A 15701-nucleotide genomic window follows, 5' to 3' on the forward strand; every position below is an offset into this window, starting at 1 on the left:
ATGAATTTTGTATAAAGAAACAAATAACAATGTCAAAACAAAAAACACTTGGCGGGGGGTGTGTGCATTTTTTAAGTAAAGATATTATTAGCAAAACCTTTAAAATATTATATACATATTAAAAAATGCAATTGTGGGGCTTCCTAGGTGGCGCAGTGGTTGAGAATCCGCCTGCCAATGCGGGGGACACGGGTTCGATCCCTGCTCCAGGAAGATCCCACATGCCTCGGAGCAACTAAGCCCGTGTGCCAAAAAAAAAAAAAAAAAAAAAAGAATAAAAATGCAATTGTGTTCTGGCAAGAAGGGAGGGGTAAGGTTTTTTACTACAAAGTTCCCTTGTCAATGAGATTACCCCAAGTGTGGTTATTTTACCTATCTGATTCACCCTTCCATCTTAGAAAACTCAGCTTTAGTTTAAAAAGATATTAACTATGAATATGACACGATGCTGGATGCTTCAGGATCACCTACGTAAGAGTCCAGTGTCTGCCCCAGGCACAGCGTGGAGAGAGGCAAACAAACGCGGCCATCTTTTGAGATATTAGACAAAACATCAACGTCCACAGCCAGACAAGCAAACACACATCCACTTATTCAAACACTGATCATGACTTTATATCAGAAATGCCAGTAAGCTGCCCCTTAGCCAGAACTACCGGATCAGGAAGGATGAGAAGGGGACTCATAGAAACGACATCTTTAGGTAGAAGGTCTGGAGTTAGCTGCTGGAGGCACGAGGATGTGCCAGATGCAGGATGAAGCCTAGGGAAGGCTGGACCTAGATGTGCACTAATCAGTAAAATGCATTTTGTTAAAATGCAGAGTCCCAGCCAGTGTGGCGAGGGGTCTCAAGTTTTGCACTTAAAAATGTGCATCCTCACATGTAGCCAGCAGGTACGCGGGGCAGCCCGGAGCTACACGGCGATACAAAGTCAGGAACTGTAATTCAGAATTGAGACGTCTGCCATCTCCGTCACAAGGAGAACAACAAAAAATACAATTAAAATTTAACAAGGCAAGGACTGAATTTTTTCAGCTGATAAGACACTGGTTAAGTGAGCGTCCGCTAGCTCACGCTAATAACTAGAAACTCTTTGCAAAACAAATGAGGATATGCACAGAGGATCAAACATCCTGACTTACGAAACACTTCACGCTGCACTTAGGCAAGGGCAGGGTCTGGGTTTCAAATACTGGTCAGTGTGAACACACAACGCTTCCTGTAACAGGAAAGAACTGTAAGGCCTATTTGCCTCATTTCAGCACTCAGGACTGTTGTAAAATACACCTTAGGGTTCCGTATGAACCAGGAGGATGATGAGGCAGAAACAGCTTTCTTCTTGAAAATCATGTGCACAGGCGAGCAGACAACATGTTTCCTGCTGAAAAATGCAGCAAGGTCAGCCTGTCCTTCCATCAAGCAGCGTGAAATGCCCGTGGAAGAGAGGCGGAACACCGGCCCCTCCCCACTTCCCGTGCAAGTCAGGGCTGCATGTGCTCTTTTGAGGACACACTGTTAAGTGACAAGGGACTAGTCAGCCAGTCACTCTCAATGCCGTCCAGTGCTGGTCTGATTTTTCCCTGCCAAGTAACGGCTGATTTTAACTTCACTGGGTTCTGTAGGAGAACAGAACGTCTAGCTCGCTGTTCTTTGTCGAGTCTCTCCCTGATTTTGGCAAGGAATCAGTCAATAATTCCCTCCATTAGACAAAGCTTGTTTTTAAGGCAAACTGAAAAATAAACATTCCATAAACACAAGCTGGTCTGAGCAGATCAGAGGAGAAAGAGAGAACTGCCCCCCGCCAGCCCTACTCCATCCACAGAGGCTGTGGGATGGTGATAAACCTCCTTTCTATCTTGCTTTCTTCCAACAAATGAACACGCTGGCCTGCAAACGTCGATTTCCACGTCGCCAGTGATCCCTGAATGCACTAACTTGCTGAGCCATGTGAAGGGCAGGGGCCAGATGGGAGGAGAGCTTTCACTGATATCCAAGTGGGCTGTGTGGCTCTGAACATCCAGATGAAAAGAAGCGGAGACAAAGCAAGCGGGAGGCTGTGGCATGAGGAGCAACGTGCCCGTCTCGGGGGTGGGGTGGGGAGGGTGGCAGCTAGATCTGGCATCTTCCTAGAGAAATTACTCAGCGGAGTCTATTCCAGCCGGCATGGAAGCAGGGCTCAGCTCAGTGACTGAATTCTAAGAAACGCTCTTCCCCTCCACTGTGGGATACACAGGACACGAAGAACCAGTGAGCAAACATCAGGAGTTGTCAACAAACTCTGCTTTCCGATGGTACCAATCGTTGAAAGATATTTCTGGGAAACACCGAGAATGCAACAGTGGCCGTGAGACGCTTGCGGGTCCTGTGAACTGTGCACGGCTCGTTGTAGCAGGCTCGGCTCGGGTTCTAAGAGACAGAAGCTTCCAGCAGACTGCCTGATTCAACCCTGAGACTTCTACTGTCAGCGTCTGTCCAATTTACTGTGTAACGGTTACACTTTAACGGGAGGCTGTCGCAACTGTCTTTCCCCGTCTTCCTCCCAGTGGCCCGTCATTTTCAGAGGACTATTCCTGATAAGGTTTCAGGGATCCCCATTAGAGTTCAAGGTAAGTCAAGGATTTCAGCAATAAAATTATTTTCCTTGGGGGCGGGGTGGAGCTCACAACGAACACTTTACTACCGCAAATATTCCTTGAAGAGAGCCTTCAAAAACTGAAAGTCCATCAACCTTTAAAAATCTTCCTGGGACTTCCCTGGTGGCGCAGTGGTTAAGAATCCGCCTGCCAATGCAGGGGACACGGGTTTGAGCCCTGCTCTGGGAAGATCCCACATGCCACGGAGCAACCAAGCCTGTGCACCACAACTACTGAAGCCTGTGCTCCGCTAGAAGAGAAGCCACCATGATGAGAAGCTTGGGCACGGCAACGAAGAGTAGCCCCCGCTCGCTGCAACTAGAGAAAAGCCCACGCGCAGCAAGGAAGACCCAATGCAGCCAATAAATAATTAAATAAATAAATAAATAAATAAATAAATAAATAAATAAAATGTTAAAAAAAAAAATCTTCCTAGCTTGTGCAATTTTCATCAGCCTTCTCCACTGTAAGAGCAACCATGTAGCTGATGTGAGTGGGGGAGTGACCATGCCCTGGAACGGCATGCTGCTTTCCTGGAAGATATTTTTTATTTTTCATGGACATAGCTTCTTTTTTAGGGTATGATGTATGTTTGCTTTTTGAAATCCCATCCCCAGTGAACAGTGGCTATGGTAGATAAAATTAGGGGTCTTTCTGACTCAGTTTCAGTTGTAATGAAAGAAGTGATGATGGCTAGAGAAGCTGGCTTTGGAGACTTAGCAAAAGCCATTTGGTCTCTCTTTTTCCTTTAAGAACACTGGAAATATATACGTCCTGGGTCTCACAGGAGAGAAGGGATGTTTTCCTGGAATAAGCCATTTAAAAGTAGCCAAGTGCGTAGGTGTGATTAAGAGTGACCTTTCATAAGACTTTGGGGAAAATGCACCTGAAAGACAATTTTTTGAGATTGGTTTGCTGAGTTTAAAAAACATCTTTCACAGAAAAGTAAGAAATAAAATCCTTAAACTTTCTGGGGTATAAGGAGTATCATACAGGACACAAAGTATCCTGAGTACTGATACCATGTATCGCTTGGTGAGGCTGTGTTAAAATCTTGGTCTTACTGGAGATGCCTGCCAAGCTAGGTTTCTCACCATGTTAACTCTAGATTACTTCATTGGTGAAGGGAACCAATTATTTTGTTTTTATAACCTTTTATGATTATAAAATACACATGTCTTATGGACTATGAGACGTAGAAGAGTAAACAGGAGATAGTCAACATCACCCATAATCTTGTCTCCCAGAGATAATTAATTACTGTTGAACCTTTGATGTATTTTTTTTCTAGCACTTTTTCTTTGTCCTTTCAGCTTCTTTTTTTGGAGAGGTCATACTATGCTCATAATCCCATACCTCCTTTTTTCAACTAACATAGACAGTTTCCCATTTCATTATAATCAAAAGCATGATATTAATGGTTACATTAATATTTTATTATATAATACAATTTGTTAAATTATCCTCCTTTTATTAAGTAAAATTAACATTTTATTGAGTGCCTATTTGTGTGCCAGACATTGTACATATTTTCATCATAATTCTGTGAAGCTGGCACCTCCATTTTGCAGATAAGAAAACTGAGGCTCAGAGAAGTTAGCTAACCTAACTGAGGCAGCATATCTCATAAGGGTAATAAGTTGCAATTAGGCCTAAAATTAGAAATTAGATCTCAAATTAGGGCCCAAATGTTTTTTCCTACCCAATACTGCCTCCTAATTGATTTAGGAGTAGCTGAAGACATACTGGTCCTTAACAAAATTTGGACGTTTTTCTTCCCATATGTTCCCAACATTCTCCTTCTGGGACTTTCCTCGGTGCATCTTCTCATCACATCAAATCTGGTAGTAACTTCCTTCCGTGGCCCAGAGAGCGCCCCAGTGCTGAGGGAGGGGAAAGCGGATGGCAGGGACGTCAGCTTCTGCTCCTTCCTCTCCCCTGGATTAGCTCCAGCCGTGGTCCCCCCACGCAACGCCTGAGCACGCTGCCTTTGGACTGACTCTTGGACGTGTGGGAGGGGCTCAGAGAGCTCAGACTTTCTGAAAATCCAGTATCTTTGGTGTGTGTATATGAGGGAAAGATAGGGAGAGAAAAAAACCTCAATCGCACTTAGCATCAGGGAAAGCTGTCCACACCAGGGCTGACTGTAGCTCAAAGAGTTACCAAAGATAAAGAGAAACAAATCCTGACTCTGGTTTGGTTATAAAAATTAAATGAGAGTCATTTGTGCAGTTTTCTACGATTATACATATTACATATGTGCCAGATTTTTTTGATATAATAGTTAACAAAATTGCCTGTTTTCATTTTATACAGAAAGAGAACACTGAGCTTACACATCCTATAAGATAGACACGTGGAGGAGGGCAAGACTCGGAGTGTAGAAGAGAATCCTGATTGTGGGCCTGGCCATCTGGGGATGTAGAACCGTATATGCCAGCAGTGTCATCTAAGGTAACTTTACCTCTTAAGAGCCTTAGTTTTCCCACCTACAAAAATGGTGATACGGTTCCTACCATCAAGGGTTATTGGGAAAGATCCTGAACGAAAAAATGTGCTCCCCCATTTCACACACCGCAGAGCTAGGCCACAGCACATTACAGGAGGTCTGCACTCAGGCAGTCAGCGATCAGTATTTTCAGAGCACCCTTGTGAGTCCAGCAACCGTACGAGATGCTGTGGACCTGGTGGTGAATGATACTGGTGACACTGGCAGGCTCTCTGCTCTCAGGGAGCCTACACCCCAAAGTGGGAAGGTGGACGGTACTCACGGATGTCAACCGAATGCCACAGAAAGTAGTGAAGCTCTGTGTTCAGTGTCCACACGTTGTAAACCATCCACAACGCCACAAAGACAAAGTACTTTAATGACAAAATTAAAAAATACGTCTCACATACCTGCCATCCATCTCGAATCTTCTGATTGAAGATTCCGTATTCGTAGCGGATGCCGTACCCGTACGCTGCCAGCCCCAGCGTCGCCATGGAATCCAGGAAGCAGGCTAAGGGCAGAGGCATGAAGGAGAGTCAGAATTCCGTCCTTCTCTAAAAAACGTGGCAGCCACAAAATATTTTGCTCGAGAAACCACATTTGTATTTCAAAAGCACAGAGGGTATTAATCTTTTAAAGTAACATTTTTAATTATAAAATAAATACTATAGAAAAGTTAGAAAATACAAAAATGTATAAAGAGGAAAACAAACATCACTTATTACCTCACCAATCAGAAATAACCACTGTGTACACGCTGGCATCTCAGCTGAGATGAGATAAGGAAGCTGGCCTGCATCAGATACGTCCTTTATCGTGTCTGTCCATCACACTGCCCTCTCTAGGGGATGCTGTCTCCATGTGCTCCCCCCTCCCCCCCACTGAAAAGATGTGTGTAATTTACATGTGACCCCATCTGACTGACCAGCTGGACATCTGTGGCAAATTCTCCGTCTAATGGAATTCCAGTGATGTTCACATTTCAGGTGGCCTTATGTTTCAGGGAGGCTGGACCAGGAATTGAATCTTGCTTGACTGGTCTAAACCTCTAAGCGAATCATAGTAATTCTATGTCCTTCACCAGTTTTGGTTTTGCCACGAGCGTACAGTGATATTCAATCCAATGAGAGGTGCTAGGAAGCCTGCCGGGTGCAGTGAAAGATTCTCCCTACTGCTGCTGTCTTTTTCCCATGAGGGGAAAGTCAAAAGAACCACAAAGACGCAGAGTCCGGACTGAACTGTGCTGCTGATGAATTAAACGTGGAGTGGCCAACCTCTGGAGCGCTCGTTCTGTGGTAACACAGGCCCTTGTTGGTTGAACTGGCTTTTGCCAGGTTTTCTGTTACTTGCAGCCAAGAGCTTTGACAGAGCACCTGACCTAGAGTGGCCAACAGCAGGCTGGACAGGATGTATCCTGTGGCCGGTGCAGTCCAAGGGGTCACACTAACCAGACTGTCCCTCCCAGGAATTTGAACTGAGAAATGCCGGGAGAAGGAGAAAATACAGTGGCATCTAAAACTGGAAAGAGCACCGAAAACTGCAGATCAAACAGGAGGAGACTGAGTGAGGTTCACGGTGGAGTCCTAAAGCAGACCCACAGAGGCCGACGGCCAAGACCTTCAACGGCTGTAACCTCCTAACGGTCTTCCAGTCCCCGTGCTCACGCGGGCTGGCTCTGCCCCCGTTCCTGCTCTCTCAGAGCTGTGACGATGCGTCTCTTCCTGGGTCCTGATCAAATTATCCTTAGAGCCTCACCAGAATGGGGTCCCCGTTCTTTCACCTGGTAAGAGATGAGGTCATCTCACGAGAAGTACCCAGCCTCATCCGCCCCTTCCCTGTCAGGCCCAGAGTGGGCTTAACTCTGCCAACAAATAGGCCTGGGACTTTACATAAAAGGCAGGCAGGTTGGCTGTCACTCTTAGACGTGCGTGTCGTTGGCTCTGCGGATGTTCCTATAGCTCCACGGAAAGCTACTCATTACCCCATGATTAACTTCCCAAGGTGGCCAAGTACCCCACAGGCAGTGCTTTCTATGACTAATTGCAATGTTAAAACACACGGCAACTAATGCAGTCAGGAATAAACAATATGAAACACATGCAAATGTGCGTTAACTTGATGGCACTGGTATTATATTTTTAATGTTTGCCTCATATTTGTTGAAAAATCACTTCCTGGATAAAGCAGAGAACTCAAACTGCATCCAAACAAAAAAGATATTCATTAATTAAATCATACCAATAGTATAACATGTGTATCACTGCCTAGTAGTCAATCAAAAAGCAAACTGTCAAGTGCACAAGACAACACAATGGCTAAACAGCTTAGGTCACACCACACAAGGGTGTGAACTGAGCAGCTGTGAACAAATGAAAGGGAAGGGAAGGGGCCGCTCTGGAACCCTTCCGTGCACAGGAAGGATCTGGTTAGCTCTGGGGTTTGAAGCAACGTCTCAAAACTTTTTAAGCAATGTCTCTTTTGTTCAAGTTCCTTTCTCTACTGTCTGTCTAGAACTGGTCAAACCACAGTGCAGACCCAAAAACAAATACATCTACAACCAGGTCACACCTTGCACTTCTCCTAGACCGTCTTCTGCTTCTTTAAGCATGGTCGTGCGTGGCCTCTGAGAAGGCAACAAAGGCCAGACGGCACTCACCCTCACGACGGCACTCACCAGCAAGCCTTCCAAGACCGCCATTGCCGAGCCCGGCATCCTCTTCAATTTCCTCTAACTCCTCCATATCCAATCCAAGCTGGCGATGAAAGGAAAACAACACTGGATGTGGATACGAACGCAGGCCACTTCACAGAGAGCAGTCCTTTCCTAAAGCTCTGGGTTGGCTCTCCAGGTTCATCCGTGAACTCAATCCTGCCAGGTCCCTCAGTGCGAGAACGGGCATCAGACACCCCTGCAGGTGCTGGTGACTGAAGATGCAAACTGTCCGAGATGGCACAGCACCAGCCTGGAGAAGAGTATGGGCTCCAGATGTCCGTTACTGACTCTGTCACTTCTAAGCTATAGGACCCTGGGCGAGGTTCTCAGTCTCACTATGCCTTTCATCTCTTGTTTAAACATGAGGATGTGGGAATTCCCTGGCGGTCCAATGGTCAGGACTCTGTGCTTCCACTGCTGGGGGCCTGGGGTTCAACTCCTGATGGGAGCACTAAGATTCTGCAAGCCATGTGACACAGCCAATAAAAATAATAATAATAAAAATGTAAAAAATAAAATACAAGTGAGGATAACAGTATCTATTTCATTTAGGACTGAGAATTAAATGAGAGTATACAAGCAAAGCACTCAGCGTGATTCCTGGGCAGATATTCCTCAATAAATGCCGGCTATTACTATTTCTTAAAATTATTGTTTTGTTGTCGGGGTAAAACCTCAGAAATAGTCCAGTACCAAGCTGACACTAATTGGACTAAATTTTGAAAATTCCTGAAAGGTATGAGTTCAGATATTCTGGGATAGACTAAAGTTCATCTTTTCATGACCACAACATATTTACTCAGTAAAGTCAAAGGTTGTTAACCCAAAACCAGTTACTGAGACCCTGCCCATGAGACCAGGGGCAGGACAGCATTCAGGGAAACCTCGGCCCTGTGGTCCAGCTTGATGGGCCTAAGGTCCTCTACTTCTCTCAGGCGTAGATACAGACTGGGGCGGGGGGCGGGATAGTGGGAGAGAAAGAGAAATTAGGAGCAGGGGTTAACCCATACACACTACTGTATACAAAACAGGGAAACAACAAGGACCTACCCTATAGCACAGGAAACTACACTCACTATCTTGTCATAACCTATAACGTAAAAGAATCTAAAAAAGAATATATAACTGAGTCACTCTGCTGTATACTTGAAATTAACACAACACTGTAAATTAACTATTTTCAATTTAAAAAAAAAAAAAAGAGAGAGAGAGGCTGTGGGAGGCCAAGGAACGTCTGTGACCTTGGGGATGGATGGAACTGGCTGCCAGTCAGCTCCCTGCCCCAAAGTGGTGGGACCCGCACAGCCACAGGCCTCCAGCAGCAGTGTGGACTCATTTCAAAATTCTGCAGCCCTGGAGATCACTTTGGACGGCTCATCTTACAATGAGGAAATCAATGGCCAGGTAAATTAAAGGACCTGCCCTCTGCTGACCAGATAATAAGCTAGCCCGTGCCTAGCTAATGATGGTCCCTTGTGAAATGATGGCATTCCTATCTGAAAGTGATGCAATCCATGAGATGTTACATGGAAACACAATGTACACACTTGAAAAGGTATGCATTAGATATAACGATGCTTGAAGTGGATGTCCCAGTGGCCATGGGCTTACCTACTTGGGTCCCTACCCTCATAACAAAAGTTGCAAGTCTTGATAACGAAATCGTCCAGGAGTCCAAAAATGGATTTGCTTCTGTTCACTGTTAAAAGGGCTTTCAAAGTTGCCCCCTGGTGACCTGAGTACTGGGGTCCTGGTGACACCACCTGCTGACGCTAGCGCTTGGGAGTTTGAACATTCTAAACGTGGGTCTGGAGTAGGCTCTACACTTTGAGCAAGGAGGCATGGGTCACTTCATCCCACCTGGTTAGATTCTGGTCCAAAGGAGGTATACTTTCTTCAGCGCGTATCGGGGGAAGCAAAGAAAGCGGAAGCAGAGAGGAGCTGCAATGGTTCTTTCACACGAAAGGCTCCACTAAACTCACAAGAAGGAAGCCAGCCCTAGTGAGGAGCAGCTGGCCACGTGAGAGAACAGCCCCATGCCGGGACAAAGCAATGTGAGTAGTCTCTCATTTACAGTGCATCTCTGCACATACACGTTCCCCGTGTTGACCACGTCAGAAAGGTTAAGGATACTAGAAGGTCAGAGGACAAAGTTCGATATGTTCATACAAATTAGCACACTAGGTTCAAGACCTCAGGCTCCTCATTTAAAAAGGAAGTGTATTTTACATCTCATTAAGCAATAGAGAAAGTATGACAACAGAATTTTAAAAGTGTGTTACTTTCAGATATTGCCTTGATACACAAATAACAAACTTTGATCATTTTCAAAGAGTAGATAGGAGCCCAAAGTAAAGCTTTTGATTCTGATAGCAGGGACTCAAGTACTTTTTAAAGGCTTGTTCAGACGTTAATTTCTAAAATGTAACTTGTTGTGGAATGCTGTCAAAAACGGATTGCAGAACAAAATTCTCATGAGGCAAAACTAGTTCTCTAGCTTCGTTCCTCTTAACCCAGACATCAGGAGTCCTATAGTTTAGATTTCTAATAGTTTGTGATAGCCGTGTCTACAGAAGCAATTTTTTACTGTTTTTTTGGGGGGGAGGGGTGCTACATCCCCAAGGTTCCCGAGTTGCATTGAAATTTACAGGGAGAGAGTGAGAGCAATACGGAGACAGTGTACCTGGTAAATGGCCTCGTCACAGGCATTCTGCAGGCCAAGGTTGATCATGGTGTTCTGTAACGTGCGGCCTATGTAAAACTCCAGAGAGAGGTAATAAACCCTCTGAAACAAAAGAGATGTCATGTTAGCGGCTGTGAGGCCAACCTTACTTGTCAACATACAAACACAGGCTCACCCATGAGAAACACACAGGCAGGACTACTTTCACTCAGGTTCAAATGAGACTCTTCTAGATGCACGAAGGGCTAAAGACAAGCACTGAAGACAAACGGCTTTGGAAAAACCATTTTATATCCTGGTTTCGGAAATGCTTAAAAAAAATATCTTTTACCCCCAGGGAGGGGAAAAAAGCAAACTCATCCAACTAATTAGATTCCATGTTTTGTGGGCTTTTAATTCCCATTCATGAGCCTCATGAAAAAGCATAAGTTTTGGGTAAACGGAAGTCAGACTGTCACAGCTCATCATTCATCTGTAACATGTTCCTAGGACGAGGGCGGCGCTGGCTGTGAGCATCCCAAGACACCCAAGAAACACAAAGATTAACTCCTCCAAGACACACCCAATGGCAACAAAGTCTTCCTCCTGAACTCTCACTGCAAGTAATATGATAATTCAATATTTCAGAATTAAAATTATCCTAGAAAGTCTATGAACTAGCAATCATTCCTCTGTATGACAAAAGACTACCTCAGGTTTATTGCTGTTTGTTCTTGGTGAAACGGGACATTTCTCCATCAGCTTGGAAGCTGCCTTTGACATAGGAAAAGCCAGGTAAATATCAATACTCTCAGAGTGGAAAGTGAAAGGTACAAAGCTCAGACTTGCCTAAAACCCTTTAAAACACAAGCACAGTCTACCAGTTAAAGAAACAAAAACGGTCCGCAACTTCATCACCCCCTTACAAAAGATCTTACTCTCTGTATCAGTTCCTCTTTTCTTTTTCACCAAACACAAAACAACAAAAATCTGTAAATGTATCAATATCAATAGTCACCTCAATTTTTAGGGACGCCCCCATTTTCCAATAGGAAGAACCCCAAAGAAAAGCATTTGGTCAACCAGAAAATATTAAAAAAATATGCCTCTAGTTCCCTATAAGAAATGCCTATTATAATATTTAACTCACTAGGACACAAATATACTTAAAATATTATATGAAAATGTCAATTCAGAGTCTCACTTTTTCCGACTTTCATTTTATGAAACAATTGAATTCTAAGTCTTCCCAGGGATAGTCAGCATGTGACCTAACTATTTCCCAGAGTACATCATCATTATTTTTAATCCAAGTTGCTTGAATATCTATAATGCTGTCATGAGGGCCCTCATTAGTGTATTAGATACCTTTGTGTGAGTTGGGAAAAGGTATTTTCTTGGGGCAGACTCAGGCCCAAGAGGTGCAAGGCCCCACTCCCCCGCACGGCTGGCTGGTGCCCTTGTACCGCTGTACAGATGCATCACAAAAAAGAGAAACCCAAGCCGCAAACTTCCATTTACACAACATCGGGGCAGTTGTTTTCATTCTTCTCTGGGTGCCTTTTCATGATCTCTATAATACAAGCACTATGTATTGCTTGTTACTTGTTAGTGATCTATAAACAGCTTGGTTATTAATACAGCATATATATCCAACACTTGCAATCATGAGGGCATAGTCCCAGGAATAATAACTACATCTGTGTTAAATTTCTTTGTCTCCCTTTTAAGGATCCTAAATTAGCATGGACTTAAAACCTTTTAAGACATTTCAAGGTCTTCCTAGAAAAATGTTGCTGCTTAAAATAAAGCAATGGATAGAGCACCTTCTTAGGTGACAGATTTTCCTAGGACATGAATGTAAGGTGATTTCCTATTTTCTCATAAATAAACTTTTTTTGGGGGGCGATCATGCCTTTTATTTGGGGATATTAAAAAATGGATCCCCCTCATCCTCTTAGTGGTCTCTAAACACTTAGAACACACTTCTGGCAGTAACATATTTGAGCATCTCCAACATATCTTACAAATTCTATGCGTGCACTATTGTTACAAATACCTTATGTATATTTTACAAAAGTAGAAATTTTCAGAAGGCTTGTAAAGACAAAGAAGACAGAACAGTAAGCAGCATTTAAAAAGCAATTCTGATTCATTCCTAGCATTAATCAGAGGCCCCGGTGCTTCTGGGAAGGCGTACGGAATAAATGGCAACACGATGAGACTTTTAGGGCAGGCGAGTCAAGCGCAGACGGGGTGGGAAGGGCATCCGAGTGACAGTCGCAGAGCGGGCGGAGGCCCAGAGGCGGGGAGGAGACGGTGCGAGGACGGCTAACTGGCTTGGTGGGAGAGCAAGGTAAGTCCAGGAGGGTGATGTAGATAAGACGGGAGGGACAGGCTCACCTGGGCTGAGAAGAGCCTTTAGTGCCTGATTAAGGACAGTGCCAGGCAATGGGAGCCAGTGACATAGATCTGAGCAGAGGGCAAGAGATGTCGCTTTAGCAGGTTTAATCAGACTATCACGCATAGAAGGAGATGGGGTTGCCAACTCAAATGCCTGCAGGAGCCAGGCAGAGAGAATAAATGTGTAAAGGCAGTGACAAAAAACAAGGAAGGCGACTGGGCCAAGAACTGGAGTGGACACGTCCTGCCCAAAGGCACGGAAAATAAAACTGCTTAAAGATGTCCCGACCAAACAAAATAAGTCTGCTAGCCATATTCGGCTGCCTGCCGCCAGTGTAACCATTTCTGGAAGCAAGGGAACCATGTAGAAATCTACGTCACTGAAGACCAGAGGCCAGTGCCTCAGTGAGGCCGAGAAGTGAGAACGGAGGAGAGTGGGTATGTTCAAGGTAAACTGCTGAAATCAACAGAATTTGGCAACTTGTTGAATGGGGAACACAGGAGGAAATCAAAGGTGAAACTGAAGTTTGTGGCTGGGTGACTGTCAGGATGACGATGTCATTAACATTAGAAACAGAAGAGAGGGCAGGGTTGGGAAGGGTGATGATTTGAGTTTTTAACATGCATGAGCAGGGGAGGTGGGAGAGAAACTTGGACACACCTACTGGCTGCACTCGACGCTGAGCGCAGGGACCTTCTGTTTTATGAACCCCCTGTCACAGAGCGGATACTGTATTAACGTGTGGAATGGATCTTGTTCACTTGTGTCACTGTCAGAATACCTGGCTTGCACCTGCATTCAAGTATGAAATGCTTGCCCAGGGCAGGAACTAACAAGAGAACAAGAATATTATAAAGAACCAGAGAAGTCACTGGAGGAGAAACACACAAGGCAAGTGTGTTCCCTGCACTAAATGCTTCGGAAGTGTGTGAGCAACGGGGGGGGGGGGGGGGGGGGGGGGGGCGGGTTCTAAAATATCACGTATCATCTCACTCTCCAGCTTAAAAACCTAAAAAATAATTTTTAATGTAAGGTGCAGCCCCCTCTATGCAAATAAAAATTACAGTAAACATATGTATACATAAAATGTTTTCTAAGGATATATTGGGTTGGCCAAAAAGGTCATTTGTGTTCTTCCGTAAGACGTTATGGAAAAACCCGAGCGAACTTTTTTTGCCAACCCAGTATTTCAGCAGTTGCTAACTTTGGGTGGAGCCCCAAGCCTCCGGGCTGAGGAAGTTACTTGCCATTTGAAAGCTTTGTTACAGCGGCATTGTCTTACGCTGAGGACTCTGTGTTTGCTCAGGGATTCTTTGAGCACTTGGAATACGGACTATGCTTTTTCATGCTTCACATTAAAAAAAAAATTCCTAACAAGTGTTTATGTGTATTTCCCACTGCCTCCAGGATACACCCATCATTCCCCCTTTCCAGTCGGCCTCCAGCCAGCGTTTCCAGCTTCCTCTCCGCAGGCTCACACCCACCCTCTCACGGCCGCTGCCGGGGCCGCTCGCTCTCTCACTCCGCCCAACACAAGCCCTCCGGCTGCCAGGTCCCACCCGGTCCCCCCGCCCCAGCCGCCCAGACTGGCGGGGCGGAGACGGGGTTCTCCTGGGCGCCCCCGCCGGCCCCCGCGCCGGGGTGGGGATGCTCTGCGCACAGCCGCGCTCGGCACTTCCCGGCCGGCCTGGCCCCCGCCCCACCAGCCCCGCGGTGCGCAGGCGTGAAGGACCCCCCGGGGCTCCACGCCCCCCTCCCAGGAGCTGGGGGCGGAGGGGGCCGGCAGCTCGGGCCGCGGGGCGGAGGCTCCGTCCCTGCCGCTTCCCCGCGCCCGGGGCCCAACGCAGCCCCATCCGGATCTCCGAAGGCCCCGTGGGCTCTGGAGCGCCTTCCCGCGGCCCTCGCCCCCCCGGCCCCCTCCCCCAGTACCATCTGACGCCCTTGGCATCTGTGTCCCCTCCCCAAACACTCGGCTTCCCCAAGGCTGGCTTTTCCTCCGTCCTGTTCTGGGGCGACTGCCCGGGGCCTGGACGTGCGCCCGGCGCTCAGACGGTGCTGCGGGCAGAGGCTCCGAGCAGGGGTGCGGGCGGGGAGGCCCCGGGCGGCGCCCGGGGGCAGGAGGCAGGAGGCACGGGGCCGCGGGCGGGCCGGCGGGGCGGGGTGGGGGTGGGGAGGACGCGCGGGCAGCGGCCCCGGGGGGCGGGGGGCGCGTACCTTGGGGCTGCGGTCGTAGTAGTGCTGCTGCGTGCGCAGCCAGCGCCCCACCAGGTGGTCGCGCACCGTGTGCGCCAGCGCGAAGAAGTAGTCGCGGGGGGTGGCCACGTTGCGGTCCTTGACCAGCGTGAAGTGCAGGTGCCGGTTGAAGCCCTTCTTCAGCGCCGCCACGTCCTCCACGCCCACGATGCCGCGGATGCTGATCTGCCGCCGCTTCTCCTGGTCGCTCAGGGGCCGGGCCATGGCGGCGGCGGCGGCGGCGGGGCGCGCGCTCCGGACACCCGGCCGCGGGACAGGGCGCGCCGCCCGCGCCTCCGGCCGCTTTTGAGTCGGACGCAAGGTTGGGGCCCGCCCCGCGCCGCCGCGCCCGGCGTGCAGCCCGCCCTCCCGGGCCCCTGCGCCGCGCCGCCCGGCCCCTCGGCGGGCGGGGCTCTGCGCGCCCCGGACGCCTGCAGGCGGGGGCGCCGGGGGCTGGCGGCCCGGGACCTGGGCGGACTCCTCCGGGCAGCTGAAGGTGGTACCTTCGGTGACTCACGTGGACACGGACGCTCCCTTCCGGATCTGGGGGATGGCGGGGAGGGAA

At 47.4% G+C, this 15701-nt stretch overlaps 1 protein-coding gene across 1 annotated transcript in view; it reads right to left on the reverse strand.

The window, feature by feature from the left end:
• The window catches only part of PYGL (glycogen phosphorylase L), a 36573-nt gene extending 21125 nt beyond the window's left edge, over window positions 1–15448 (reverse strand). Inside the window, exons 1-4 of the mRNA XM_057723830.1 lie at window positions 15119–15448; window positions 10522–10623; window positions 7800–7878; window positions 5533–5636 (exon numbers count right to left, since the gene is read on the reverse strand). Coding sequence (XP_057579813.1) covers window positions 5533–5636; window positions 7800–7878; window positions 10522–10623; window positions 15119–15361 — 528 coding nt within the window. The 5' untranslated portion in view covers window positions 15362–15448. The remainder of the gene's footprint in view (window positions 1–5532; window positions 5637–7799; window positions 7879–10521; window positions 10624–15118) is intronic.
• Window positions 15449–15701: the final 253 nt, after the last annotated feature.

The sequence above is a fragment of the Hippopotamus amphibius genome, chromosome 2, assembly GCF_030028045.1.
Source record: "Hippopotamus amphibius kiboko isolate mHipAmp2 chromosome 2, mHipAmp2.hap2, whole genome shotgun sequence".
In the NCBI taxonomy this organism is placed as follows: Eukaryota; Metazoa; Chordata; class Mammalia; order Artiodactyla; family Hippopotamidae; genus Hippopotamus; species Hippopotamus amphibius.